Source organism: Colias croceus, chromosome 1, assembly GCF_905220415.1.
Source record: "Colias croceus chromosome 1, ilColCroc2.1".
Lineage (NCBI taxonomy): Eukaryota > Metazoa > Arthropoda > Insecta > Lepidoptera > Pieridae > Colias > Colias croceus.
Window position 1 is genome coordinate 1653489 of NC_059537.1, and position 27500 is coordinate 1680988.

Below are 27500 nucleotides of genomic sequence, written 5' to 3' on the forward strand. Positions count from 1 at the left end.
CTGTATTAAAATAAAAATGATGTATAAAATCATGTTTTCGATCATTTACGATTTTTGGTAAATGCATTACTTACTTATGCAAGTGAAATATTATAGTCGAGCCAATTTAATAGGCAACATTTGACGTCTATCAATTTTATCTTCAAAGAGAGGTAACCTGCTTAAAAACATCGATTAAAGTGAATTAATCGATACGGATTTGAAATATTTGTCAATCGAATTTATTAATTTATGATGATTTTTATTCACAAGTAATCAATGCATTCGATTCTAGATGTCAGATTTCGATTTTTAGAGTAAGAGCGTTTTCACATTATCCGATCCGATATCGGATATCGGAAGCCGATAGCCGATAGCCGATATCCGATATCGGACACAATTTGCCCTTTCACATTATCCGATAATATCGTCCCGATAACATGAGTGTTGCCAGAAACTGGAAAAGTAGATATATTGGGAATTAAAATAAACAGTGGATGCATTTGTGTTACAAAAAATAAACTTTATTTTAAATGAAATAAATAGTAATAAATAAACTGATGTTTTTCAAACCGGTTTAATCTGCTGACTGCGGAGTATGGATTTGTACCCTCTGCAGAGTCAGAATCTAGTTTCAATATTCAATTTCATTGTGAGGCTTGTTTTTTTAATATGCTGTTTTTCTTTTTTTATTATTAGAACATGTTGTGTGGTCGTAGTGAATTTTAGAACTTTTTTATATTAAATCATGTATGACTGTTATGTTCTTATACAAATAAAATAAAAAAAAAATTCAACTCAGTATTAAAGCGACGAAACTAGCAAATACAAATTCAAATTACATTTACAAATGTAGGTGCTGTTATTACAATTTTATAGTGCTAATATGTACATTCTACCTAATATCTGGGGGTGCAAATATTTAAACAGAAATAAATTAAACTAAACTAATTCACAGTCACAGATTCCGCAATGTACATAGTACCACAGACTAATAATAATATAGCCATGACAACCAAAATAGTAAACAAGCTCAAAAGTCGCCGCGCGTTCTTGACAAAATTTAGGGTCGCCGCCTTAGATTATGGATTGGTCTCCGCGCACGCTACGACTAGATACCGCCGGCGTACTCGAAAAATGCGGCAACTAAAAGTACGCCGAAATCGGCGTACCCGAGCCAGTCGTGTCACGAGCATTGTGTGGAGAGGGTGTACCGATAGTTTCTAAAGATTTTGGACAAAACCTGAAGTAAAATGCCTGTTTGTGCCATAAAACTGTTTAAAAAAAATACAACAAATAATAAGAAAGACACTGGGATCACGTAACATCAGGAATAATCGTATTATTCGATATTTCACCTGTACTTTGAAAATGTTGTTTACGAAAATACGACGCCATTTAGTGTTGCCGTACTGCATATCCCAAAAACACACTTTTAATTTGAACTTATTTTATTCATAATGTTTTTTTTTTTTCAATACTATTAGGTACTAACGCATATTATAAAAAAAATGATAATAACAATAATTTATTTCTGTTTAACCTTGTTTTAACTGACTCATATGTTATTTTTTTATTACTGCTTTTTTACTTTTAAAAAACCTTTGTGATAGTATAGTGGCATCGCAAGTGGATTTGAGTCACATGTTCATGGGTTCGATTCCCGGCAAGGCCAAAATGAAATGAAAATATTTTTCAAACTTCTTTCCAAGATAGCCCATTTCCCATTTATGGGGTAAAATTTATGTAGCTGGCAGTACAATTCTTCACACACACTAGCGTCCTTACAAATTGCCTTACACACACTACAGAACTGAGTTGCCGCACTCACGGAGCTATTGTTTTTAGGTGGAGCGGTATCTAGTCGTAGCGCGCGCGCGGAGACCAATCCTTAGTCTAAGGGTTGCCGCATTCTAATTCTGAAATTTTAGAGAAAACTAAACAAAATTGCCGTATTGTAAATTTTCTTTTCAATAAAAAGGGTTTGATTTAAAAAAAATCAACTGATAGATCGTAGTTGTACATACAGTAAAAATAACTACAATAAAGAAACCGACTTCAAAAACAGCTGGAAAAGTAAAATATAAAAAAGATTTGATATTATTAATTACTTAATATTATTTAGATGTGCTATTTATTATACAGGTTTGATATCGGCGCTAAAACAAAGCACTAAATCTGTGACTCAATGACAACAATACAATAAACAGCTTACAGCACAACAGTAGTCCGAGTAGGAGGAGGAGCGAGGCAGAATGAGTAAATAAAGATAAAAGATACTAATATTTCGAAGATACGGTTGAATTTAAGAACACAATATATTTTTGTTTACTTCAGTTCAGCCAATTGCCGTATATTATAGGACGATATTAAAATAGCTCCCGTATAAATCGTATTTTTAATGCCTTTAAATACTTAAATGAATGTTTTCTTAATAAAAAGGTTTAAAGTAAATGAAAGGATTTTTTTTTTACATTTAGCGCCTAGAAATGACTGAAAATACACAAACTAGTGCTTTTTTTGCTGTTGGTATACTACCTTTTCGAAAATTGAGCTGGTAACACTGAACATTATCGTCCGATAGTTCACGGGAATATCGGTGTTGGCTCCGATATCCGATATCGGACCGGACAATGTGAAAGACAGGTGCGTAAATCATACATTTTACTTAGCCTCCGATATCGGATATCGGCTATCGGCGTCCGATATCCGATATCGGACCGGACAATGTGAAAACGCTCTAACGTCTCTGCCCCCCTAGCCAAGTGGCTTTCTATTAGCGTAACGTTTGATCAATGAATATGGAATCACATGGAAGTGACATATATATAAGTGAGAGTGAATTTTTACGATGCGCGCGCACACCGACACCTAAAATTAACAGCATGAAATAAGTTCTAGGTGGTATGAAAATTGATAACTATGTTCAAGTTGTATATTCTAGTATTTTGTCCATACGCCAAAGAAGTAACTTCTAACGCGTGTACATAAACACACACTCTTTTTTATTTATTTTAACTTTATTGTACAAAACATAGACGTAAAATTACAAATGGAAAAAATGACAATGCCAATTAATAAAATTAAGTATGGCGATGGCTGCTCGTGACGGTAACACCTATACAGGGTTACTTGTAAAACACCAGCAACCTCGCAGGACAAGATAGCTGTATAATTTGATAAATCCAGTTCAATTTTGACTTCGATATAAGGATTACGGTAGACTTACAATTTGGTAATTTCAGTTTTGAGGAATGTAATATAATGAAACAACATATATAATAATACAGGTATATAATAGTATTTTATTACGATGAACAACACAATATACAGTAATTTATTTATTTATAAATAATAGACAAAAAAACAATAATATATAATAACAGAGAAAATTATAGAGCTAAACTATTTTGTGCAGCCTGGGATGCACTCGGATTCACTCTGTTCATTTTTGAGTTCGGGATTTGAGGCTCAACTGGTACCTGGAAATGAAATGTCACAGTTTACATTAACTAGCATTGTTCACTTTACATTTAAACTAAAATGCAATACATTTTAATTAAAAGGGCAATGCTGATGGTTTGAAATTAATATCAACATTAGGGCTTACAATAGCGGAATTTGAATTTATATTTTTGGTTTTATGGCATTCAAATGCTTTATATATATAAATTTATAAAGAATAGAAAAATAACTTAAAACACCCCATGTATTTAAAGTAAATTGCACTTTCCCTCAGTCAATAACATTTCAACAACCAAATATCACCCAAGTTTGTACTCAAAAAATCATATAAAACCATCTCAGTTTGTTCACAGGCCTCCTTCAAAATAGGAGAAACGTTAGATTATAAATGACAGCCCTAAATCTAAATAAAAAGACCAAAAGTAAATTGGAAGACATCACGTGTCTACAGATAAAAACCTCACCCTGTGTGAATGCAGCGGCAGACATACTGGTGTAGCATCATCGTGCAGACTAATCACATCCATTGTTCTATTGAAAGCACTTTCTGGGAAATGTACTATGATATATCCTTTACATTTGGCTTGATATATTCAGTTTCAATTGCTTCTAACCATTCTCCTTTTCTATTTTCACTTCTTGGTAACCTTCAAAAAATGAATATTTAGGTTATTATAATTTTAGTCCTGACCTGACTTATTTATAAATACATTTTTAATTAAAGTAGGTACTATAAAAGCGATTAATCTTACTTAAGTTAAAATTCATATTAGGTAAATTTAAGTGTTTTATTTTTCCTTCTGCTGCTCTTGGCAAAATTAATTTGTTATTTTGGAAGTGTATTCACCAAAGCAACTATTCTTAAGATTAATGACACAGCCTTGGGAGACGCACGTCATCATCGAACATTTTGCTGATGTCGATATTATAAGCCATCACTAGCACCCAAATTCATTATTTTACTAGAACGAAAATATACAAAATAAAGCTATATTTGGTAACAATTTTGCACTGAACATAGTCTGTGAATACTCCTTAATTCAATATACATGAAAATAACTAAATCAGCAAAGAAATAACTAATATTTCAGTCAAAACGTATACATACCGGTGCAAAGACAAACTTTTCTGGTTTTCATTCTTTCCGGAGCCACATCTCACAATACTGCGCTTTGGCATTATGCCACTATTTGTCCTTGACCACTCTATATGTTTTAGACACAAATGTTTGTCACAATCACAAAAATATTCAATATTTTTCAATGTTTACTACGGAGCAATGACAGAGCATGTACATCGTATTAACGAGAACATAAAATGGCGACCGGCCACAGTAGGTATTTGAGCTAACTTCAAATGTCAAGCGGTATAGAATTAGCACTGACTGACGTATAGTCATATTTTTTCACATATCAGAATATTCATTAGTTAGAAAGAGACAGTATTAGTTTTATTATTTCGGTATCGAAATGCATGATATTTGTATAATCAGTTGTTTGTATAGAACAATATGCCCTGTCCATAGGATTCCTTAGTCATTGCGTTTGATAGAATAGATAAACGAATGTATGAGATTGACATAAGCTGGAGATACGTCACGTGACCCAGCGTAACGAAACGAAAATTGGTAGCCAAGTGGCTAGTGGCAATGTTTTTCTATTCTATTAGACGAAACGTGACGAAACGTTACCTAAGTCATACGACAGGCGCCATACAAATGCTTAGCCAAGTGGCACTTTTGACAGGAGACTACGCCAATGGGCGTTCGATAACTAGCGTACGCTATAACATCTTGTAGAAATCGAAACAAAATGGCGATTTTATAATCAGCTGTCGAAGTTTCGTGTTGTGTTTAGTGATTATAAAATTTTAGTTTTCATAAAATGCACGCTTTGAGACTTTTAAAAGCTGCGCACGATGAAGAACTTTGGCTCAGGCGCCAAAAAAGAAATGCGTCCAGACGGAGTTTAGAGACAATCAATGAAATGCCGGAACAATTGTTTCAGGAGCGTTTTAGGTTAAATAAAAAAACTTTTAGCGAGCTTTGCTGCAGCCTACGTAACGAAACAAACATACGGGGGACTAAAGAAATTCCTTTGGAAGTAAAGGTAATCCACAGTTTCTTCACTGCGATTGTTTATAATATTATTAGTGATGTCCGATATTTTAAATGCCCAATGAAAGGCATGTGTTGTGCACATCTATTAGGTACCTATATTACGTATCCTAATTCTACTTATATTCGTAGGTTCTTTGCGCTCTGAGTTTCTTCGCAACGGGATCCTATCAGAGAATTGTGGGTGTCACACAACATTTGCCACAACGCACTACAAGTAGATGCATTAGGCAAGTTGTGGAGGCACTCAACAGTCCTCGGATAGTGAAAAAATGGATAGTTTTCCCTCAAACACACCAAGAAAGAACAAGAATTCGACAAGAGTAAGTGTTTTTATTAATTTATTTATAACTTTCAATGTACAACTACGACATTGGGGCCTTCAAGAAAAGAGCTTATTTGTCCATAAAAGGCCGGCAAAGCACCTGCAACACTTCTTATGTTGCAAGTGTTTATTTCTTATGCTTAAGTTGCTTGCTCTGACATAAAAAAAAAAAAAAACTTTCAATGTTTTGTACAATTTTAATAAATAACATAATCCTTTGCATTGAAGAAGGTTGCTGCTATTGTAGTCACAAACAATTCTATTATACCACAAAATGTTTGTTTCTGTTCAATTCTAAATGTTTTAAAGGTTTACAAAATATTATGACAAATTCATTTGAAAGTCTTTTTAACAATAATTGTATTATATGTTTAATATATGTAGGTAATTGTCTTTGATTATAAAATGTGAATGTACCTAATTACAGATTTCAAAGGAAATTTCAATTGCCAGGGGTAATTGGATGCATAGATTGCACTCACATACCAATTGTAAAACCCCACATTGATGAACAGAATTATTTTAACAGAAAAGGATACCATTCCTTAAATGTGCAAATGGTAAGCTATTTTTCTTTGCATATGTATTATTAGTTAGTAAGCATTGTTTTTAATCATGTTTCATTAAAACAAAATAACAAAGCAACTGCAAATAGAATATTTTTTATAACTTAAATTTTTTTTTTCAGATATGTGATGATAATTTAAAGATTATCAATGTCAATGCAAAATATGGTGGAGCCACGCATGATTCCTTCATATGGTCATCCAGTGAAGTGGAACCATACATGCGTGGACTTCACGAAAATGGTGAATTGACGTGGCTATTAGGTAAATCATTTAATTCCTACCTACTTCTACATATTTATCATAAAAATATTGGAGTTATAATTTATAAAGCTCTTTAACTACATTATTTGTTTAAGGTGATTCTGGATACCCACAGAGAGCGTGGCTGATGACACCAATTTTAAATGCCGAACCAGGTTCTCGAGCAGAGGTGTACACTACACGCCATTTACAGGCACGCAATTGTATTGAACGATGTTTTGGTGTATTGAAGGCTCGTTGGAGATGCTTGCTGAAGCATCGTACACTCCATTACCATCCTCGTGTTGCCAGTGAGGTAACTATTGCATGTTGTGTTCTGCACAATATTGCACTGGATGCTAAATTACCTCCCCCTAATAATATGGCTGAGCAACAAGAGGATGGTGATGAACCGAGTGTGGGGGTTGGACCCATTTCCAGCAACCAAGATGAGCTGATGAGTGGCAGAATAATGCTAAATAATTTAGTTAATAGATTAGTTTAGTAGGTTATTTTTGAATTTTTTAAAGTGTGTTGTGTGTAGTTTTAATGTGTATTACTTTTAAGCCTAATTTAGTATGCCTGACCAAGTAGTTTTGTATAATATTTTTTCGCTCCTAAAACATTATTTTGTTTACCTACACAGATTTAAATAATGAAACTGCATTAGTTACAGTATATATTAATCCTTTTAAAGTTTCTGATAACTGCTCATATTTTAGTGCAGGTCATAGGTGAAAAAATTGATCATTGTTGCAGCCTCAACCTGTTTTTTATATTTTTAAGTTTGTAATTTTTATTATTGTATTTTTTGTTAGTATTTAAAAAAGTGTGTACTGAATTAATGGTGGTATAAACTACTTAACTAATTAAGTAATAAAATATACTATTATTATGTATATATATGTTTTATTTAATATTCTTAAAACTAAAACAAACACTTAAAACAAATTAAGTACATATAAATCCTATAAAATTTAAAGATTAAAAAGTAAAACAACTAAAGACAGAGGACAGAAAATACTGTACTTAAACTATTAAATTAAAATATTAAAATCTAAAACAAACACTTAAAATAAATTAAGTACATATAAATCCTATTAAATTTAAAGATATATATAATAATAGTTTAAAAAAAACTAAAAAACACGCTTTTTGCAAATTGAAAAATGGAATAATTTTATCAAATTAGTGTATTGTCATCGGTCCTCAATAAATCTACAAAGTTTGAACGAAATCTGGCCGTTTAAAGTGGGTCAAAATCGCGCCCAAAGAAGTCGGTTACAAACAAACATTCAAACATACAGGTGAAGCTAATAAAAAGCGTGTAAAAAGTAAAACAACTAAAGACTGAGGACAGAAAATACTGTACTTAAACTATTAAATTAAAATATTAAAATCTAAAACAAGCACTTAAAAAAAATAAAAAGAAAGGCACTAAATAATACACTTAAAACTCTATGAAAAAAAAAATTAAGATGCGGGCCCTTGAGGCAATATCTCGAGCAACCTTTGCCCGATAACAGCTATTTGCTGCATCACCCTAGTTTGCTCGCGATTTGCCTCAACCTTTAGCGACTCCAGCCGCAGTCGCTCCATTTCTCTTTGGTGGAAAAGTTCCTCACGCTCCCTCTCACGTTCATGGAGAAGCTTTTCCCTTTCCCTTTCTCGCTCATGGGAAAGCTTCTCTCGCGTCTCCTCCAGTGCAAGGCGTCGTTGTTCAACCGCCACAAATTCTGTAGCGGCCCGGTCAAATGGCGTTAAGCCGCGATTCCTGCGAGCTCTCTGCATCCCATGTCGCGGCGAGGCAGTCGCAGATCGCGGTGACGCCGATGACCGTCGACCAGTGGGACGCGGAGGAGAACGCGGTAGAGGGGGCGGCGGACGTACTGGTGGTGGTGGTGGTGAGGGCTGTGGGTCTAGCAGTAGCGGTGATGCTGGCAATGTTGGAACACTTGCTGTTGAGTAATGAAAATAATGTTAAGGAGGCAAATATAATTCTGACTTCCACTTATATTATAAATTAGAAATGTTCATCCATTCCATCTGTTGAATAATATTCTCTAGGATACAAGCAAAGACTAATTTATTCAAGTCATTTAATGAATTATGTTCAATTATTATCGATTAAACTATATTATGACGATTGAAAACAGCTCCTAGAAGAAGGCTAATTTAATAAGTAAATAGAGTTTAATAAAACTTACTATTATAATTAAAATTCTCTAAGCCTACAGGAATTTCAATTTCCACATCTTCAGGAATGGGTTCTTCCCTTGGTACTGGTGGCGCCTGAAAAATATTTATTTTTATCAATATATTAGTTATTTATAACTTTTATCATATACTCTTAACACTTACAAATGTTACGATTAGGAATTGTTAGCTAAGTATTTTGTATAATTGATATAGATTTATAAAGAATAAAATATAATTAAAAGATATTTAATGTTCTCATCAACATTAAATATCTATTAATTATATTGTGATGGAATTACATTTTCAAACACTAGCTGTGCTCCGTAGTTTTACCTGCAGTGCTCTGCTCCTGTTGGTCTTAGCGAGATGATATATATAGCCTATAACCTTCCTCGATAAGTGGGCTATCTAAAATCGAAAGAAATTTTCAAATCGGACCAGTATTTCCCGAGATTAGCGTGTTCAATCAAACAAACAAACTCTTCAGCTTTATTATATTAGTATAGATTTTCAAGCTGTTTATTTGTTTTATTTATTTAATACAATTCATTTTACACAAGTTGAAAGAGGCTTATATGTAATCTCTTTCAAAATAAATATCTATTATTGGCCATGCAAGTTACAGAGGAATTGGTGTGATACGTAAAGTTGCTATAATATAATAGTACTAACATTAAAGCCATGCTCTTGTATGCCAGCTTGACCAAGAACAGCAGTCTCTCCCAGTATGGCACAGACTCGGTCTTCCAAAACTGTTAGAGACAGCCTGCTGCTTGGACCACCACCAGTACCATTTGTGTGGTTGGAAATCAACATTTTCTTTTTTTTTTGTTTTAGTCTTCCAATCTGCCCAGACCTTTAGGTTTACATGTTGTGAGTTAAAGCGGTGCATGAAAAGGGCAATAGCAAAATAAATGAATATATTAAAATATACAGCTATGTTAACAAGATGCAAGTAAATAGCAAAACAATTGAGAGTTTGCAATATACACTTAGGTTAACAACATGCAAGTTAATAGCAAAACAATTGAGAGTTTGCAATATACACTTAGGTTAACAAGATGCAAGTAAATAGCAAAACAATTGAGAGTTTGCAATATACACTTAGGTTAACAAGATGCAAGTGAATAGCAAAACAATTGAGAGTTTGCAATGTACACTTAGGTTAACAAGATGCAAGTTAATAGCAAAACAATTGAGAGTTTGAAATATACAGCTAGGTTAACAAGATGCAAGTTCAAACTTACTTTCTTCCACTTCTCTTGTGATTTGTGAACCCCACCACCAACTGAATTAAGTAATAATGTGAGCCTTGCCCACATTTGGTCGGCTTTTAGTCGACCCTGAGGTCCCCGCTGTGGTCGCGAGAGGTCACCATACCTATGGGTAACACACACCAATGAAGCACTTGGTATTAATGATTTCATTGTTTATTATAAAAATATTGAAGCAAGTTTGGAATCAAAACTGTATTTTTTTAATAGTACCTTTCCATGAATTCTATAAGAGCAGAAAATTGCTCCTGACTGGCGCGCAGTCTCTCCATTTCTAAACTAGAAAAATAAGTACACATAAATAAATTAAATTTAAACCTTGAAGACATTATATCTTTTTATGCCTCATTGCAAATGCAAAATTAACTTACCTCTATTTGTATTTTTATAATTTAAAGCACAACCTGTATTTTTTAGTTCACTTCAAAAATTTTTTGACTTTTTACTTTTTCCGTTTTCGGAATTCGGCAGTTTAATTTGAATATTTCAAGAATATTTTTCAACATTACTAATGTCAAACTGAATGACAGTTGACAGTTTGACGTACGCTGACTGACGTTAGAATTCGAAGCCATAGACATTAGCGTACTAAGAGCAATTAACCTATAGAGTACTTGTATCGAGCGTATACAATTTACATATATTTGTTTCTCTCTATCTAAAGAAAACGTCGTATGAAAGAATGAGACAGCTATAGACAACAAGCTACGTTTCAACATAGTCATGGCACCATTTTTACTATAGGTACGTATTTAGATAGATAGAAGGTGATAGTGATGGGATGTGCTTCAATCGATAAAATCGTGAATGTATTTTGCATTTACGGTTTCGTGAAATAATAAATAATAAAAAAACAAAACTTATAATTAATTTCAGTTGAATACATTATTTGTTTAATCCTACGTATATAATAAATGCGAAATTATGTGAGAAGGGATGTACTCTTTCACTGCGGAACCGATTACAATGAAATTTTGTACATACACACATAGGTTAGGTTTTATCCCGGAAATCCCACGTGAACGGGAACTGTGCAGGATTTTCTTTAAAAACGCGGGCGGAAAGTTAGTACATTATAAAAGAAATTTTAAAACTTGAAATGTAATTTAAAATAAAGAAGGAAATGATGATAAAGTTAAAGGAGTGAGGAGAAAGGCACAGTCAGCATGAAGGAATCATGCAGCATTTTAACAAGTTAATAAAAGGACAGTCTTAATGAAAACATTTTCCTAACATCCTACTAATAAATCGAAAGTTTGTGAGGATGGATGTTTGTTACTCTTTCACGCGAATACTACTAAACCGATTACAATGAAATTTGGAAAAATTACTTTTGATCCCGTAAATCCAACAGGAATGGGAACTATGCGGGTTTTTCTTTGAAAACGCATGTATATTAAGTATGTATTTCAATAGTAGTTTCTCATCTATGAGAACTGTCATTTAATCAACCGTTTAATTTTCACATAGTTACACATTTAAAGAAGGTAACTTATGTGTAAAAAATTTCAAAATAAAAATTCACTCTCTTTAATCAAATGTATTTATTATCTACAGGAACAAAAAAAACGTAAGCGTAAGATTGCACAATTCTTCTAGAGTATCCATCTTGATAACAAGTAGGCTCGAAATGCAGTGAACACAATATTGCAAATTGTGGCGGCGTCCAATCAACTCATGTCTCACGTTTTATACCCATTTTTTATTTAGCTCTGGAAATCTAAAACAAAATGAATTTATTAATAATCTGAAAGAGAAATTAATAAACAACAAACGAAAACTAAAACACATAGTGCAAATAAAACAACCACGTGGTATGTTTTATTTTCCTACGGTAAAAAATTTACATCTATTATTTGCAACAACAACTACATATAAAGCTGATTTATGAAACAAAATAAATAAATCAACGTTAATATGAAATAGATTTTTTGTCATAAATCGATAATATACGCTAGATGTGTTACAACACTACGGTGGTAAACAAAATGCCAAACGTGATATTATTGTGACGTTTTTTAAAAATTATTTCATTATTTTATATTCCACAACCCCATAAAGTGGGTAAATGTTACAGTTACAACATAAAATTACAAAAAAGCGCTTGATAAAACCTTCAAATAGGTTTAAAACATAAATATTTATCAATTTGCTGAAAATCACTTACCGATGGAAAGATATTTTTACATTGTTTTTATCCAAAACTCCCATTCGACTAGTGATAGCCGGTTGCTAAACATACAATAGTTATTTTAGCACACTGACAAATAAAAAGAAACACTGTACACTTTATATTTTCTAAATATTTCGTTAAAAACACTTGACGCACTGAGCCCACCAGCTGGTTGGAAAACAAACTGACTGCCGGCGCGCTACGTTTGAAGACAGTGCAGATACTCTATCGCTATCTCAATCTGGCTTATGCTGTTATTGACTAAGAGTAAGTAGATTAGAAAATATGTATTTTGTTCTGTCTTAATATAAGAACTCTATAGGTTAATTGCTCTTAGTTAGCGTACGATCCAATAGAATAAGCGTTCGCCAAGTTCTAATCCACTTGGCTACCTGTCGTTTATCGTATTCGATAAGGCGTCAACGTTTGTAGAAAGAGAAACGCTATAAATCGTATGCCACTTGGCTAGGGGGGCTGGTAATTTTAATATGTTCTATGAATAGGGCCGTAATAGGAGATGATATAACCTAATACAGAGTTACCTGGAAATAACTACCACCGTAATAGGAAAACTACTCCTTTTTTTTTAACCGACTTCAAAAAAAAGGAGGAGACGAAAGGAGGAAACGAGAGCGCGGAACGAGCGACAAAGAAGCACAATCGGACGTTGTCACGTTCAATTATCGTCAGTAAACCGACTTTACAGACAACCAATTTTTTTTTTTTTTTTTTTTATGTATGTACACCGATTACTCCGAGGTTTCTGAACCGATTTACGTGATTCTTTTTTTGTTCGATGCGGGATGGTGTCGAATTGGTCCCATAAAAATTTTATTCGGATAGGCCCAGTAAGTTTTTATTTTATGAGCATTTTTGTCTGCATTTGTAAATGTTGCAAGTGCAAGTTTAAAGTCGGTTGTTTTTAACGCAGTTATCATTATAATCCTAATTCGGACCCATCAAAAATTCGATAAACAAGAGAATGTAAATGCTTTATCAAACGATAACAGTTTTTTGGCTCATAGAGCAGGCTCCAAGGAGATGTTCGTTTGCATAAATAGCGGACCTAAATCTGACTTCTGATATATATTGTATAGATCCCAGACATCCTATAGACAGATGTTGCCAACCAGTTTTGTGGTCCCCTTCCCCGCACCCCGGTTATTAAATATGGCATACAAAGAAAAAAATAAACATTTCCAAAACATGCCGCGTGGGGTATCAAATGAAAGAGGTTATTGAGTAGATCACGAATATATAGCATACTATAACATTTCTTACACTTTCTCTAAGATTTTTTAGAAAATTTACGAAAATGGTCCATTTTTGAGTTAACTTTAAACCACTATAGATTGAAAACTCATGAATATATTTTTTAAATTATTATTTTAAATAATTAACAATAGTCCATTGTTTACGATTCAATAGTTCGTACAGTGAAATAGTTGCATGGGGGAGTGGGGGGGAGCATTCAAAGATGGCGAGTATATTTTCAAGTTTATGCCAGAAATAAAGGCCTAATACAAAAATATCGGTGTCAGGGCTTGGAATAATTATCTCTGCACTGTCGTTGTGTTTGACAGAATGAAAAATATGGCAGAACATTCTTGAATCAGCCTCTTAACCCGTGTAGCGTCCTACGCACAGCGGTTGTAGCGTAACTCAAATTGTACTGAGAGCGTCCTGCGCTGACAAACGCTGTGCGTAACGCGGCCCGTGATATTGAAGGTCATCAGTAGAGACGTACAAGTGAATGTTTCCAGTATAAAAAATATTTCTCTATGCCTTAAACATTTATAATTCAAATCGACACGACTCCGAGACAGGAAATACAGACTAAAACCGTAGACAGAGTAACTAATAGACCCAATGACGATACCTTTCTCACTTACACAAGAAAGAGAGCGAAAATACCATAACAAATGCATAAGACAAAGACACAAATACCCAATTTTTTGTCCCTTAGTGTGTAACCTGTTTTTCAAGATCCGCAACTTGAGTTGCGAAACAAACTTTGACAGTTCGTGCCTTCATCGTGCTTGGTGTTCGAATTTTGGATATTATTTAGTAAAAAATCGATACGAGTACATTGAAAAGACGGTGAAATTATCTTAATATAGACATCGAAGTAAATAGAATGGTGCGTTGTCGTGTTATTGCATGTATAAGCGATAGTGAGAAGAAAATTGCCGGTGTGTCTTTTCACGCGTAAGTACGACTTTATTGTCCTTATTTATAGTTTCTCAGTGATGATTATTTATACTTTAGCCTAAAGTAACAACAATTCGCGTTAAAACAAGGAAAATATTAGCGTAATATCGATTTTTACATTCAATAACCTATAAACATCAACAAGTAAGTGTTGCCAGTGTCGGGAAAAATAATACCCCGATCATCAATAAAAAATATTGATTTGACAATATGGCGAAACTCGAAAGTAAATGCATATGAAATCCCATAATAACCCAGTGTTTCGGGAAGACTTCGGCATCGAAAACATATTTTAATTTATTATTTCTCATAGTAATAATTGTGATTGACATAAAATTACACTTATAATTTTAGAGAACCTGAACTACCTTAATTATTATTAACATATGTTTATCGATTTGTTTCCAGATGATCCAGACCTACGTAATTAATGGATCGAAGTGGTAGAAAAGATTGGATTCTCACAAAATATTGTAAAATATGAACAAGCCAATGAAAAAGTAAGAAATGTGTTTCGTCATCAATAATCAATCTGCTTATATTTTTTGTATCTACTAAATTGATTATAAAGACAAAAGAAAAATCTCATAACTGGTTTTATTTAATTGCTCCTAAAAATATTTACCCTTTCCAAAACATCCGGGAGCTCGGATACTGTGGCAACATTCAACTTATACATTGACAAACTATCTTTGTCTCAGTCGCGGTTACAGAGTACCTTTGTCTATTAGTTTCTCAGTCTACGACTAAAACAAAAAAAAAAAAAAAAAAAGTGAATCATTGATTGAGTTGCGTCATCGGCCATAGTTTGTACTCATAGAGGAAGGATGTATAACTGAGATAGAGTGGCTACTCTGTGGTAATAAGTGCATGTATAGAACGTGCTGCCATCTGCAACTTTGTAGGATAACTAATGCTTTAAAAGGGGAAAATATATATATATAGCTATGCAGTATGCATATCGACATTTAGCACCAGATATGGAGCGAAAGTATATTTACAAAAATATTACTAACACCAAGAAAAGCGTCGTTTTCGTGACAACACTCTTTTTGTGGCGTTAGTAATATTTTTGTAAACATACTCTCACTCCATAAGTTGCCTTGTAAGTTGAGTAAATAATAAATAAGTAATGAGGGCAACCAGGGGTGAGAATAAAAAACAATTTCTTTAGCAGTATTCACGTTTATTAAATTGAAATTGAGATTTATATAGGTACTATACACTTGCTAAAACCTCTAAAATCTGCTAAAACCAAAAGTTTTAGTTATTTCAGTGCAGTCACTGAAATAACTAAAGCTTTTGTTCTAAATAAATAAATAAATAAATCATTTATTGCATAAAAACATGGTACATACAAAGATATTAAGATCAGAATTAAGGAACATTCATGTTTTTACTATAACTACATAGCATACAATAATTATTATTAATTGACATAATGAATGAAAATGATTAGATATTTATAGTAAAAATACGAGTCAGGAGTATTGTCATTTAAAATTAGGTTATACATAAATCATTAGTCATACAGTCAATCAATTAATATCAATATCATTATTTTATATTATTTAGACATTTTTCATATCATACAGAAATTCATTTAGGTTGTAAAAACAATTCTCTAATAAGTATTTATTAAATTTATTTTTAAATCCTGGAAGAGGAACCCCTTGCAAGTCTTTTGGGATTTTATTAAATATCTGAATACCTATATAAGGAACATTTTTTTTGTACAAAGTTAATTTAGGCCTCGGTAAAAACATACATTAAAACATTAAACATACATACATACAATAAAACAAATTGTTTGGATATCTTGTTAATTTTCCAATTTCTTTATTAGTTTTAAAATATTGAGGATGTTTTTTTATGAAAATACAAATTTCTTTGATATAAATACATGCAAGAGGCAGGATTCTCAAGTTTTTAAAAAGTTCTAAGCTTCTAGCGTGTTTTCTCCTCCGTTGAAAACTCATGATCACAACGTTCACAACAGTTGGCCGTAGATAAGCAAAAAGGATCCAACCCACAACATGACCGAAAATGAGTTAAATATACCAAACTGCTCGTCTAGGTCTATATTTTCGATTAGCAAAAACAATCCAAGTAAAATATGAATATTTTGACGTTAAATTGACACTGGGTACCAACCCACATGTATGGAGAAGCCATATTTTAGTTTCGTAAAAACAATCCATTCTTCTTGGATCATATTGTAAAACGCTCAGTCTAAGAAACTAACACAAAACTAAAATGTTTAAAAAAATCCAAAAGCATGTGGATCCTTTTAGATATTTAATTTTTATGATATTATGATGCAATAGATAAATCACTAAAAAGATTCAGAAAGCATGGATCTCTTTTGTTAAACTGAATTTTGTAGAAATGTATGTACTGGTTTAATAACAAAAACGATTCAGAACATTTGGATAGACTGAATATTATGTATTTAAAGCTTGAGGCGTTAGGCATGCATTAAGTTCACACTCCAAGTATCTTGATCGGGTCACACATCTTTGCCTTTTTTATACCGATTTTTCTAAAATAGAAGCACTTCGAAAATACCTGAAAAAATTTACGAAGCTGACGAACATGTCGAAGTAACAAAAAAAAATTACTCGCACAACTATCGATCACGCGCTCATGTGATCTTTATTACCTTCATTCAAGAATTGCCTATAGAAGACTGTAAGGTTTGTTGGGGATATAAATTATTAAGACTGAAATCGATTGTATGCGCACCTCCATCGACTAAACAGTTTAGTCATGTTGAATTCAAGAGGAGAATACAGCTCGACAGATCAGTTTAGTCGATGCAAAAGTTGTATGTATGGGCGGGCTCGAAAGGTAAATCTTCGGAGGTATCTGATAATGATTTTCAATGACTATGGCCAAATGTTAAAGAAAAGCCCAATTAGACGATTTGGAGTCAATCTTTGACTATTTATCTAAATACTGCCTGGATTTCTATAAATTAATCCAAGGGGGCAATCCAAGACTTCATGACGATGTAGATATGGCGATGAACCGGACTTTGCACACGAAGAAGAATAGTAAATCGGATAGAATTAATATGTTTTATATAAATAATGAAAAAAAAATTGAAAGTTAGTTGTTTTATTTACGAAATTAAAAAAAAATAAGGATCTTAGTAGCAATTAGCTACTTTGAATCGTTTTTGCGAAATGAAAATTCACTTATCATAATTGAAAATAGGTTTTATCAAAAAGGATCCTAACACACATTTAGCTGAATATTTCAAGAAATAATACTAAATTCAATAAAATTTGTTTGTAAGAATAAAATATACATTGACACACACACTTTTCCTTAAGAAGCAATTAACACAAGCAAGTCTTTATATGAACAAACCAAGAAGCTTATATCTAATACACTGGAGATTTCGGTATGAACATTGACGTGTAACAAGAAAATATTGCCCAGATCATGTTTTTTATCACTTTCACACCTAACTTGGTATTGCCACTGTTAATACGAAGTTTTCCCAAGGCTACTATGTATGCTGTAATATTCTGTGCAAAAGGTTAGTTTTTGTACATGAGTTTGTTGATAAATTGCCAACAACGTCATTCAGAAGCATTGTTGGATGAGACAATTATTATTTATGCTAAATAAACTAAGTATCTGAACCAATTATTAAAAAGTGATACTCCCTGATTATGGGTAGTCCCCATAATAAAATTGTAGCAACTCTCACTTTGTCAATATGGCATGTGTGTCAAAAAAATTGCGTCGCTTCGAATATTTAAGTTAATATTGTTGCTTATTTAATGAATATTTTCCGAATATAAAGAATGCATTGTATTGTGCAAAATTGCAGAAGTGTTTGGACACCAAATTCTGGCATAGAATTTCACAGGCAAGTGTATATTTACGTTATTTACAATATTCGTCAATACTCCTGCATTTACCTGTTTAGAATCATTTCAATGGCAAAAATTGTCTAATTTAGCATCATTTTAGTAAGCAGTCATGTTAAATTTGTTATTTCCCTAATACTTTATCATTTTTCAACAAGTTTTCAATAAACAGATTTAACAAGTAAGGTAACCATGATGACGAGTTTTTATGGATAGCGAAGAGAATATATTGTAATAACAATATTATGATGAAAATTTAGAACACCATTTTAAAGATTGTTACTAGTAATGAAACAACACATGACATCGGTATTGCACTCACATGTAGTTATAAGATTGTTCGTTTTTACATTGAAATTTATACTTTTTTAACTTACCTCATATTTTTTTGTTTTACGTATTTCAGCTTTCCAAAAAGTAAAATAAAAAGAAATATATGTGCCCATCAAGGTTACTGAGGATTACGACCCAGAAAAAAATACCTTTTGAAAAATAAACTTTGTAAAGTTAGCTGAAATTTGTGCAAGGCTGCTATAAACAGTTTTTCTTTGATGATTCTGGCTTGAAATTGACCCGTCGAAGCAACGCGTTTAAAAAGAAGATCTGAGTAGCTAACAATTTGGTAAACAGCATCTGATGCAAAACACAACTTTCCTCTATTTACAAAGGATGTTAATGCTATATATCGGTTCATATCCAAGCTTTGTAGCCAAAAGTTATTTATAACTATCATTCTATACCAATTAAAATTGTATGTACCTACCTATAAAGTATGACCATAATATTATAATATAAATACTGTTAAAAATATATGTCGTTATTATTTATAGACCATGATTTTTAGTTTTTTCTATTTTGAAAAATCCTGAATTTACAAACCAGCGTGGTCACTCGACAGAAAGAGACAAATAACATGACTGACGTCATTGAATGTCATAGTTTCTTGTTTCAAGTTAATGGTCATAGTGCAATCTCCAGTGTATTAGAGGATATAAGCTTCTTGGAACAAACACAGGTTAAACTTCAAACTTCAATAACTCAAAAGTAACATTTTGTGGGTTGGATCCTTTTTGGTTATCTACGGCCAGTTAACAATAATAAAACAAGTAACAAAATCACAAAACAAAACTTAACCAAAACAAAAACTTAAAAGATAACCAGATATATTTAACAAAAACAATTAATGAGATAACCTCGAAATCGCATCAACGTCCGTCCGAAAGTTGAAAACTATGGTTGACAACATATACATCCTTCCTCTATGGTTGACAATGACAGTCGCACATCATTACAAGATGGCGGCTTTTTTTTAATTTTAGTTATACCACTCACCGCCCGCGTCGCTGTCGTCTATGCGTTTACATGACAGTTTTGAGTGTGCCCCCCCTGTTTGTACTTTGTAACGTTCGTCTTGTTCAACGAATATTTGGATTGTGAATTATGCCGAGAGGAATAATTAGATGAGTGATAATTGAGACGTATATTACTGGAAATTTTACGTAGAATACGTTTATGATATTGGTTTTAGGGATATTTGAAGAATACTCAGTGAAAAAGTGTCTCAACTTTTCAGTGCGGAAGACGCAAAATGGCGCTTTTTTTCTTGTTTGTGAATAATGGATATTTGTTATTATTCATAGTGAAATACGTTGTGTTAAATGTGTGAAAATATAAGTGAATGTATTTGGCAATCGTGTAGTGATATGAAAACGTGAATATGATCATTTGATGACTCACCATTATCATGTAAGTGTTAGTAGGTATGTAAGCAATTAAAATTAAAACAAAAGAAAATCAATTTTTTTATAATTTTATAGAAAAAATATATCGTCATGATTACATTTTTATGCTATAACTAGTTTCTTCCTCTTTCCAAAAATATATCATACATGGCATATAATTATAGAACAATAGGGTAAATAAAATTTTCAAACTCGGTAGTCATAAAAAAGCTAGATTTCGTAAACTACCTCGACATACTTGGGACGCATAACATCTGTGCGTATGACGCTAGACGGGTTAACTTCACACTTCACAGAGCAAGTAATAGGTATAGGAAGAGACGGCACTCAGTACTTCGATTTCGAGCTCACGCACACATATGCATATTGTATTACTTAGGTTAAGTCTTATATACCAACCTATGAAAAGTTCACGTCAAAAATGATCCACATTGCTGCCAACATTTAAAAGTTGAAGTTGCTAGTGATGTCTCTTTGAGTACATATTATCGATAAAACTTCATATCGATATCGATAAAATTTTCGATGCTGGGTAACATCACTACTAATTCTCATCCTTATTCAAATTTATAGGAAATTAAAAATAAAACACCAACAATGTAGATCAATAAGTTTATTATAATATAATAATAATTACCTATATATAACATTTTTATATAATATTAAAACTCACTATTATCAGCAAAAATGGATAATTCCATTTGAATTTTGAATTTTACTGAATATCTTTATTTAGGCATGTAGGACTTAATTCGGCTTAAATATTATGTGAATACAACTAGATTCACATTTTATACTTTTCCTTGAAATATTTTGCGGGATTTCTATTTTAAAATCTCATTCTAAATTTCCAATATATCGTTGCCGTTCGGATCGCCATATTGGAATTGTAAGAAGTCGTTGTTTTCTTTGGACAAAACAATAATAATATTATCTCCTCTCCAATTGATTCTACAGCCAGAACATGACGTAATAGAGAAGTTTTCTCGTAAAAATTATTATTTTTTATATCTTCCTTTAATAGAACAGTCATTGGGTATATATTGCAAATACTTAGTCACAAATCACATTAATAATTATTATCAATTATTATCTACACAAAGATTTTAACATTGTTTACACATAACACTTTTTCTTCTTCTTTCACTTTTGGCAGAAATATAACAAATTAAAAAATTCAATGTACTGTACATTAACTGAGTAAATAAGTAAGAAAATCTACGATATACGAAGAACAGATTTTGTTTATCTTCCACCAAAACAATTAATAAAACGCCATTTTGAATTCAAATTTCAAACAACAAATCAACATCAAGAGGTTGTCTATGCTTAAGTCTTAACCATTGACAAGAAATCGAAGAAAGAAAGAAATAATTTATTAATGTATTAGCTTAAAATTAAAATATACAAAAATAAGGTTTAAAAAAAAATAAGAAATAATAATAAATAATTAAAACTAAAATATTAAATCTAATATTAAATGATTACATCGGAGGGGCCAACATTAGAAATGTTTTTATTTTTTCTAAAAGTTGGCAGAACAGACTCTCCCTTAGGTCTTTGAAAAGTACAAAATAATTTGAACTGTATGTCAATTGAATGAAGTTTAAAATTGCTTGATAATGGAAGCCTAACCAAAACGATGTTCTTAAGGACGCGTTTACGAATCTGACAAAAATAAGCAGTTTTTCGGTACATTTTGCGACAAAATAATACAAAACCAAATTAAACTAATAATTACTATAGATAGATTAATCCTTAACCCTCAATTCACTAGGTGAAATTTGCTAACATAAACAGCTTCCATGAGTCCACTGGACTCATATATTTTCTTGGCGTGTTTTTTTCAAATAAAACTCTTTTTTTTATTAAGTTTTTTTATTATTATTTTTAAATGTTTATTAAGGCACTACAAAAAAATAATAAAACTGGATAAACTTCTGAAATACTCTTAAAAATAAAAAAAAACTTATTCTAATAGTCTTAGAAAACAGAGTTATTTTCAAAGCCCTACAATAATGGCAAATATTTTTAACTAATGGCTCTTTTTAATTTTATAAGACTTCTAAAGGAATGCAAAACCGAAAATAAACAACAAAAATGTACGCTTCTATACAAAAAAATAAAACGTGCAATGGGGTATTGCCACCGATTGCAGGCAGCGACGGCATGCCATTTTTGAGCAACTCAAACATACAGGCTTCAGACATCTAGTGCCTGAATGTGCAGTCTTTGTTCTCTTTTTGTAATTACATGGATAACAATGCTTTCTTTCTGTCCTAGATAGCTTGTCTTCGGTTTCAGAGTGGCTCGCATCTTCATCATTCATAATTTGTGTGATCCATGATTCCAAAACAGAATCTGCCTGGTCTTCATTCATATTTACAACTTTATGTTGTTTTAGATCCATTTTACAAACCTACAACAACAACAAATATTAAAATACATATTTTTATATCATTAATACGACAAATAAGCAACATTTAAGAATCGTAACAAATAAATAAAATATTACTTAATTCACTAGTATGAGTCCATGGGACTCACTCGACGTAATAACTTACCTATTACGCAGCGCAGGCGCACGTCCTCTCGCTACCGCGGTGCCCACGTCACTGCAGGAAGGTACTGAGACGGTGGAGGAAATAAGTCACCAGGGGAAAAAAATATAATAGTTTGAAAGTTCGATGTGAGTCCAATGGACTCAGGTAGTGAATTAAGGGTTAATCTTTAAATGGTAGCAATTTTTTAGTCGAAAATTTTGGTTTATAATATTATAAAAAATATTTTCCGTTGCCCTTTCACACAAAATTGACAATATCGTGCTGAATAAAGGAACATTTTTCATGTATTTAATAAAATAAATTTAATGATTTAAAAATATTTTAAGTAAGCAGACATGTCCAACTCAAAAAGGTAGCAAAGAAAACTATCAAAATGTTACAAATAGGCTGAGAAATCAAACCTTATTTTTTCACATATTTAGTTGTAACGCGTGATACTTATTGGATTGAAATAAGGGTTATTTTACTGGCTCATCTTGATTTATTGCACAAAAATTTGTAATGAAATATTTTAGTCTGCGCTCGGCCGCCGTTGTGAGTGGACACTGTGACGCTTGTAAGCAGCTCCTCGTTTACGAAAAGATCACTGTACGAATACAAAATATTTGACCTAATAAACTTGATCCTTCACGCATTCATTTTATTTATAGATTTTATACTTATGGGATTATAAATTTCATATTTAGTTTCTGACTTGATGGAGTGACCTGAAGGTGTACTTCGAAGACTGCTACTGGAACTAATAAACGATTAGAGCTAGGTGTGCCGAGTTTGGGCTCATTTTGTTAGTTATGTTGAGACCTTACCTCCAGACTTGATGGAGTGACCTGCAGGTGTACTTCGAAGACGGCTACTGGAACTAATAGACGAGTAGAGCTAGGTATGCCGAGTTTGGGCTCGTTTTGTTAGTTACATTGAGACCATACCTCCAGACTTGATGGAGTGACCTGAAGGTGTACTTCGAAGACTGCTACTGGAACTAATAAACGATTAGAGCTAGGTGTGTCGAGTTTGGGCTCATTTTGTTAGTTATGTTGAGACCTTACCTCCGGATTTGATGGAGTGTCCTGAAGGTGTACTTCGAAGACTGCTACTGGAACTAATAGACGAGTAGAGACTAGGTGTGCCGAGTTTGGGCTCGTTTTGTTAGTTATGTTGAGACCTTACCACCGGACTTAATGGAGTGACCTGCAGGTGTACTTCGAAGACTGCTACTGGAACTATTAGACGAGTAGAGCTAGGTGTGCCGAGTTTGGGTTCATTTTGTTAGTTATGTTGAGACCTTACCACCGGACTTGATGGAGTGACCTGCAGGTGTACTTCGAAGACTTCTACTGGAACTAATAGACGGTTAGAGCTAGGTGTGCCGAGTTTGGGCTCATTTTGTTAGTTATATTGAGACCTTACCTCCGGACTAATTGATGGAGTGTCCTGAAGGTGTACTTCGAAGACTGCTACTGGAACTAATAGACGAGTAGAGCTAGGTGTGCCGAGTTTGGGCTCATTTTGTTAGTTATGTTGAGTCCTTACCACCGGACTTGATGGAGTGACCTGCAGGTGTACTTCGAAGACGGCTACTGGAACTAATAGACGAGTAGAGCTAGGTATGCCGAGTTTGGGCTCGTTTTGTTAGTTACATTGAGACCATACCTCCAGACTTGATGGAGTGACCTGAAGGTGTACTTCGAAGACTGCTACTGGAACTAATAAACGATTAGAGCTAGGTGTGCCGAGTTTGGGCTCGTTTTGTTAGTTATGTTGAGACCTTACCACCGGACTTAATGGAGTGACCTGCAGGTGTACTTCGAAGACTGCTACTGGAACTATTAGACGAGTAGAGCTAGGTGTGCCGAGTTTGGGTTCATTTTGTTAGTTATGTTGAGACCTTACCTCCAGACTTGATGGAGTGACCTGCAGGTGTACTTCGAAGACGGCTACTGGAACTAATAGACGAGTAGAGCTAGGTATGCCGAGTTTGGGCTCGTTTTGTTAGTTACATTGAGACCATACCTCCAGACTTGATGGAGTGACCTGAAGGTGTACTTCGAAGACTGCTACTGGAACTAATAAACGATTAGAGCTAGGTGTGTCGAGTTTGGGCTCATTTTGTTAGTTATGTTGAGACCTTACCTCCGGATTTGATGGAGTGTCCTGAAGGTGTACTTCGAAGACTGCTACTGGAACTAATAGACGAGTAGAGACTAGGTGTGCCGAGTTTGGGCTCGTTTTGTTAGTTATGTTGAGACCTTACCACCGGACTTAATGGAGTGACCTGCAGGTGTACTTCGAAGACTGCTACTGGAACTATTAGACGAGTAGAGCTAGGTGTGCCGAGTTTGGGTTCATTTTGTTAGTTATGTTGAGACCTTACCACCGGACTTGATGGAGTGACCTGCAGGTGTACTTCGAAGACTTCTACTGGAACTAGTAGACGGTTAGAGCTAGGTGTGCCGAGTTTGGGCTCATTTTGTTAGTTATATTGAGACCTTACCTCCGGACTTGATGGAGTGTCCTGAAGGTGTACTTCGAAGACTGCTACTGGAACTAATAGACGAGTAGAGCTAGGTGTGCCGAGTTTGGGCTCATTTTGTTAGTTATGTTGAGACCTTACCTCCGGACTTGATGGAGTGACCTGCAGGTGTACTTCGAAGACTGCTACTGGAACTAATAAACGATTAGAGCTAGGTGTATCGAGTTTGGGTTCATTTTGTTAGTTATGTTGAGACCTTACCTCCGGACTTGATGGAGTGTCCTGAAGGTGTACTTCGAAGACTGCTACTGGAACTAATAGACGAGTAGAGCTAGGTGTGCCGAGTTTGGGCTCGTTTTGTTAGTTATGATGAGACCTTACCTCGGGACTTGATGGAGTGACCTGAAGGTGTACTTCGAAGACTGCTACTGGAACTAATAGACGAGTAGAGCTAGGTGAGGCGAGTTTGGGCTTGTTTTGTCTTCGAAGTACACCTTCAGGACACTTCATCAAGTCCGGAGGTAAGGTCGCCCTCTTTTGTCGTTGTTGTTGTTGTTGTTTGTTGTTGTTGTTGTTTATAATTTATTTAATATGGACCACGAAATTTATAATCATGAATTATTTTTGACGACTGCACGCCGTAACTGCACGCGTGCAAAGTTTTTTGACTTGACCTTGAAAACACGAGGCGTTAGTCGCGCGCGGCGTATGTTTGTATGTATGTATGTATTATGTATGTATGTATGTACATATGCCCTGCGTGATACGTGAATAGTATCTGAAAAAATTAAACAAGCAGAAACATCGTAGCCGGGATGCGAGACAATCGGTGCGCGAGGCTAGCGAAGACGGGGGGGCGTTGCGCGTGTGCAGCGAGACATTTGTACGTACGTATGTGTATGTACGTATGTGTATGTATCATTATTTCGTCGCTGTTGTACCGCGTCGCCCGTGTGCTCTGCGCTCTCCTCGTTGCCGCCGTTCGCGTGTCGGTGTGGGGTTGGTGTTTGGTGGTGAGTCTGACAGAGTTGTAGAGTAGTGTGTTAGTTCTATGAAATAATAAAAGACCCCCGAAGATGATGATATTGTAAAAGCGTTTGTGCATACGGCGCGATACAGTTTTTAATCTTTAGTGGTGGTAGTAGTAGTAGTAGTAGTTAGTAGTAGTAGTAGAAGAAGTAGAAATTAGTAACTGTAGTAACATTGCGTCTGCCGACGGTTTGATAGATTGTCAGTTTCGTAGATTGTATTTTATATGTGTAGTGTAATAAATAATATTACGCATCTTGATACACTCTCGGAGCGCAGACCGTGAAAAATATACGACTACTATTGAACGGCAGTATAAAATTTTTTATTGCTCACATCGCACACGTTTGTGATGTACCAATGGGCTTTTATCAGATGTTTATATGTGGTCGCAATTTTCGATCCTTCCACTCTCCGTGCGTAGATTGATCGTTTGCGTCATAAAAGTTGATCGATATTAAAATTTTTCCTTCGCTTGATGCGAATGGGAATTGTTAAGGGGTGTCTCGTTAAGATGATACTTTCAACGATTTAACTGACTGTGTTCAGATTTATCCACGTGTGCGCGCGCGCGTGTGTGAATAGTGTGCGTGTGACGGTCGCCGCCGTTGCATATCATGTTATTTAAACACGCCGCGCGCATATGTATGTATATAGAGAAGCGAACGTCGCGGCGGCATCGTCGTGTCACGTTTGAGGCTCTAGCGGAAGCTTTAGTTAGCTCCCTGGTTGATCCTGCCAGTAGTTATATGCTTGTCTCAAAGATTAAGCCATGCATGTCTCAGTGCAAGCCGTATTAAGGCGATACCGCGAATGGCTCAATATATCAGTTTTGGTTCCTTAGATCTTACTCAGTTACTTGGATAACTGTGGTAATTCTAGAGCTAATACATGCAATCAGAACTCTGACCAGTGATGGAATGAGTGCTTTTATTAGATCAAAACCAATCGACGGAGGGCCTGGCGTCTGAAGTCGTTAATTTTGATGAATCTGGATAACTTTTGCCGATCGCATGGTCCAGTACCGGCGACGCATCTTTCAAATGTCTGCCTTATCAACTTTCGATGGTAGTTTCTGCGACTACCATGGTTGTCACGGGTAACGGGGAATCAGGGTTCGATTCCGGAGAGGGAGCCTGAGAAACGGCTACCACATCCAAGGAAGGCAGCAGGCGCGCAAATTACCCACTCCCGGCACGGGGAGGTAGTGACGAAAAATAACGATACGGGACTCTTACGAGGCCTCGTAATCGGAATGAG

The 27500-nt window shown here is 34.2% G+C and overlaps 2 protein-coding genes, 4 long non-coding RNA genes and 1 other non-coding gene across 9 annotated transcripts in view; 4 read left to right on the forward strand and 3 right to left on the reverse strand.

Annotated features, from left to right (window-relative positions):
• Positions 1-32, forward strand: part of LOC123695831 — a 903-nt gene extending 871 nt beyond the window's left edge. The window contains exon 2 of the long non-coding RNA XR_006751989.1: positions 1-32. This exon is cut by the window's left edge and continues 264 nt beyond it. This is a non-coding gene — a long non-coding RNA (uncharacterized LOC123695831).
• Positions 33-3307: 3275 nt separating this feature from the next.
• Positions 3308-4835, reverse strand: LOC123695800. The gene is made up of 3 exons (XR_006751975.1): positions 4553-4835; positions 3909-4091; positions 3308-3461 (listed from the first exon to the last, which is right to left on the reverse strand). It is a non-coding gene; the product is annotated as an uncharacterized LOC123695800 (long non-coding RNA).
• Positions 4836-4911: 76 nt separating this feature from the next.
• On the forward strand, positions 4912-7593 carry LOC123695406 (putative nuclease HARBI1). Its single transcript, XM_045641245.1, has 5 exons — positions 4912-5552; positions 5693-5883; positions 6313-6445; positions 6574-6715; positions 6811-7593. The coding sequence occupies exons 1-5, from the start codon at positions 5328-5330 to the stop codon at positions 7197-7199; spliced, it is 1080 nt and encodes a 359-aa protein (XP_045497201.1). The 5' UTR covers positions 4912-5327; the 3' UTR covers positions 7200-7593.
• A 492-nt stretch (positions 7594-8085) lies between these two features.
• Positions 8086-10732, reverse strand: LOC123695496 (swi5-dependent recombination DNA repair protein 1 homolog). 3 transcript variants are annotated; one of them, XM_045641376.1, is made up of 5 exons: positions 10539-10568; positions 10381-10446; positions 10141-10273; positions 8902-8986; positions 8086-8652 (listed from the first exon to the last, which is right to left on the reverse strand). In XM_045641376.1, the coding sequence occupies exons 2-5, from the start codon at positions 10437-10439 to the stop codon at positions 8168-8170; spliced, it is 762 nt and encodes a 253-aa protein (XP_045497332.1). In that variant the 5' UTR covers positions 10440-10446; positions 10539-10568; the 3' UTR covers positions 8086-8167. The 3 variants fall into 3 exon arrangements, with proteins under 3 accessions (XP_045497332.1, XP_045497339.1, XP_045497325.1); XM_045641383.1 differs by adding an exon at positions 9566-9749 and having other exon boundaries at positions 10141-10732; XM_045641369.1 differs by having other exon boundaries at positions 10381-10731.
• Positions 10733-13642: 2910 nt separating this feature from the next.
• On the forward strand, positions 13643-15139 carry LOC123695880. Its single transcript, XR_006752003.1, has 2 exons — positions 13643-14548; positions 14960-15139. It is a non-coding gene; the product is annotated as an uncharacterized LOC123695880 (long non-coding RNA).
• Positions 15140-20775: 5636 nt separating this feature from the next.
• Positions 20776-23474, reverse strand: LOC123695945. Its single transcript, XR_006752017.1, has 2 exons — positions 22742-23474; positions 20776-22596 (listed from the first exon to the last, which is right to left on the reverse strand). It is a non-coding gene; the product is annotated as an uncharacterized LOC123695945 (long non-coding RNA).
• Positions 23475-26962: 3488 nt separating this feature from the next.
• LOC123698203 overlaps positions 26963-27500 on the forward strand; it is a 1905-nt gene continuing 1367 nt past the window's right edge. Inside the window, exon 1 of the ribosomal RNA XR_006752379.1 lies at positions 26963-27500. This exon is cut by the window's right edge and continues 1367 nt beyond it. This is a non-coding gene — a ribosomal RNA (small subunit ribosomal RNA).

Bases quoted from the DNA above. Each gene is read 5' to 3' on its own strand.
- LOC123695406 (XM_045641245.1), top strand. From the start codon at position 5,328: ATGCACGCTTTGAGACTTTTAAAAGCTGCGCACGATGAAGAACTTTGG. The intron at 6,446-6,573 runs GTAAGCTATTTT...TTTTTTTTTCAG, and splicing joins ATTCCTTAAATGTGCAAATG to ATATGTGATGATAATTTAAA. The intron at 6,716-6,810 runs GTAAATCATTTA...TATTTGTTTAAG, and splicing joins TGAATTGACGTGGCTATTAG to GTGATTCTGGATACCCACAG.
- LOC123695496 (XM_045641369.1), bottom strand. From the start codon at position 10,496: ATGTCTTCAAGGTTTAAATTTAATTTATTTATGTGTACTTATTTTTCT. The intron at 10,274-10,380 runs GTACTATTAAAA...TGTTACCCATAG, and splicing joins CTTATAGAATTCATGGAAAG to GTATGGTGACCTCTCGCGAC. The intron at 8,987-10,140 runs GTAAGTTTGAAC...AATATTTTTCAG, and splicing joins CACAAGAGAAGTGGAAGAAA to GCGCCACCAGTACCAAGGGA.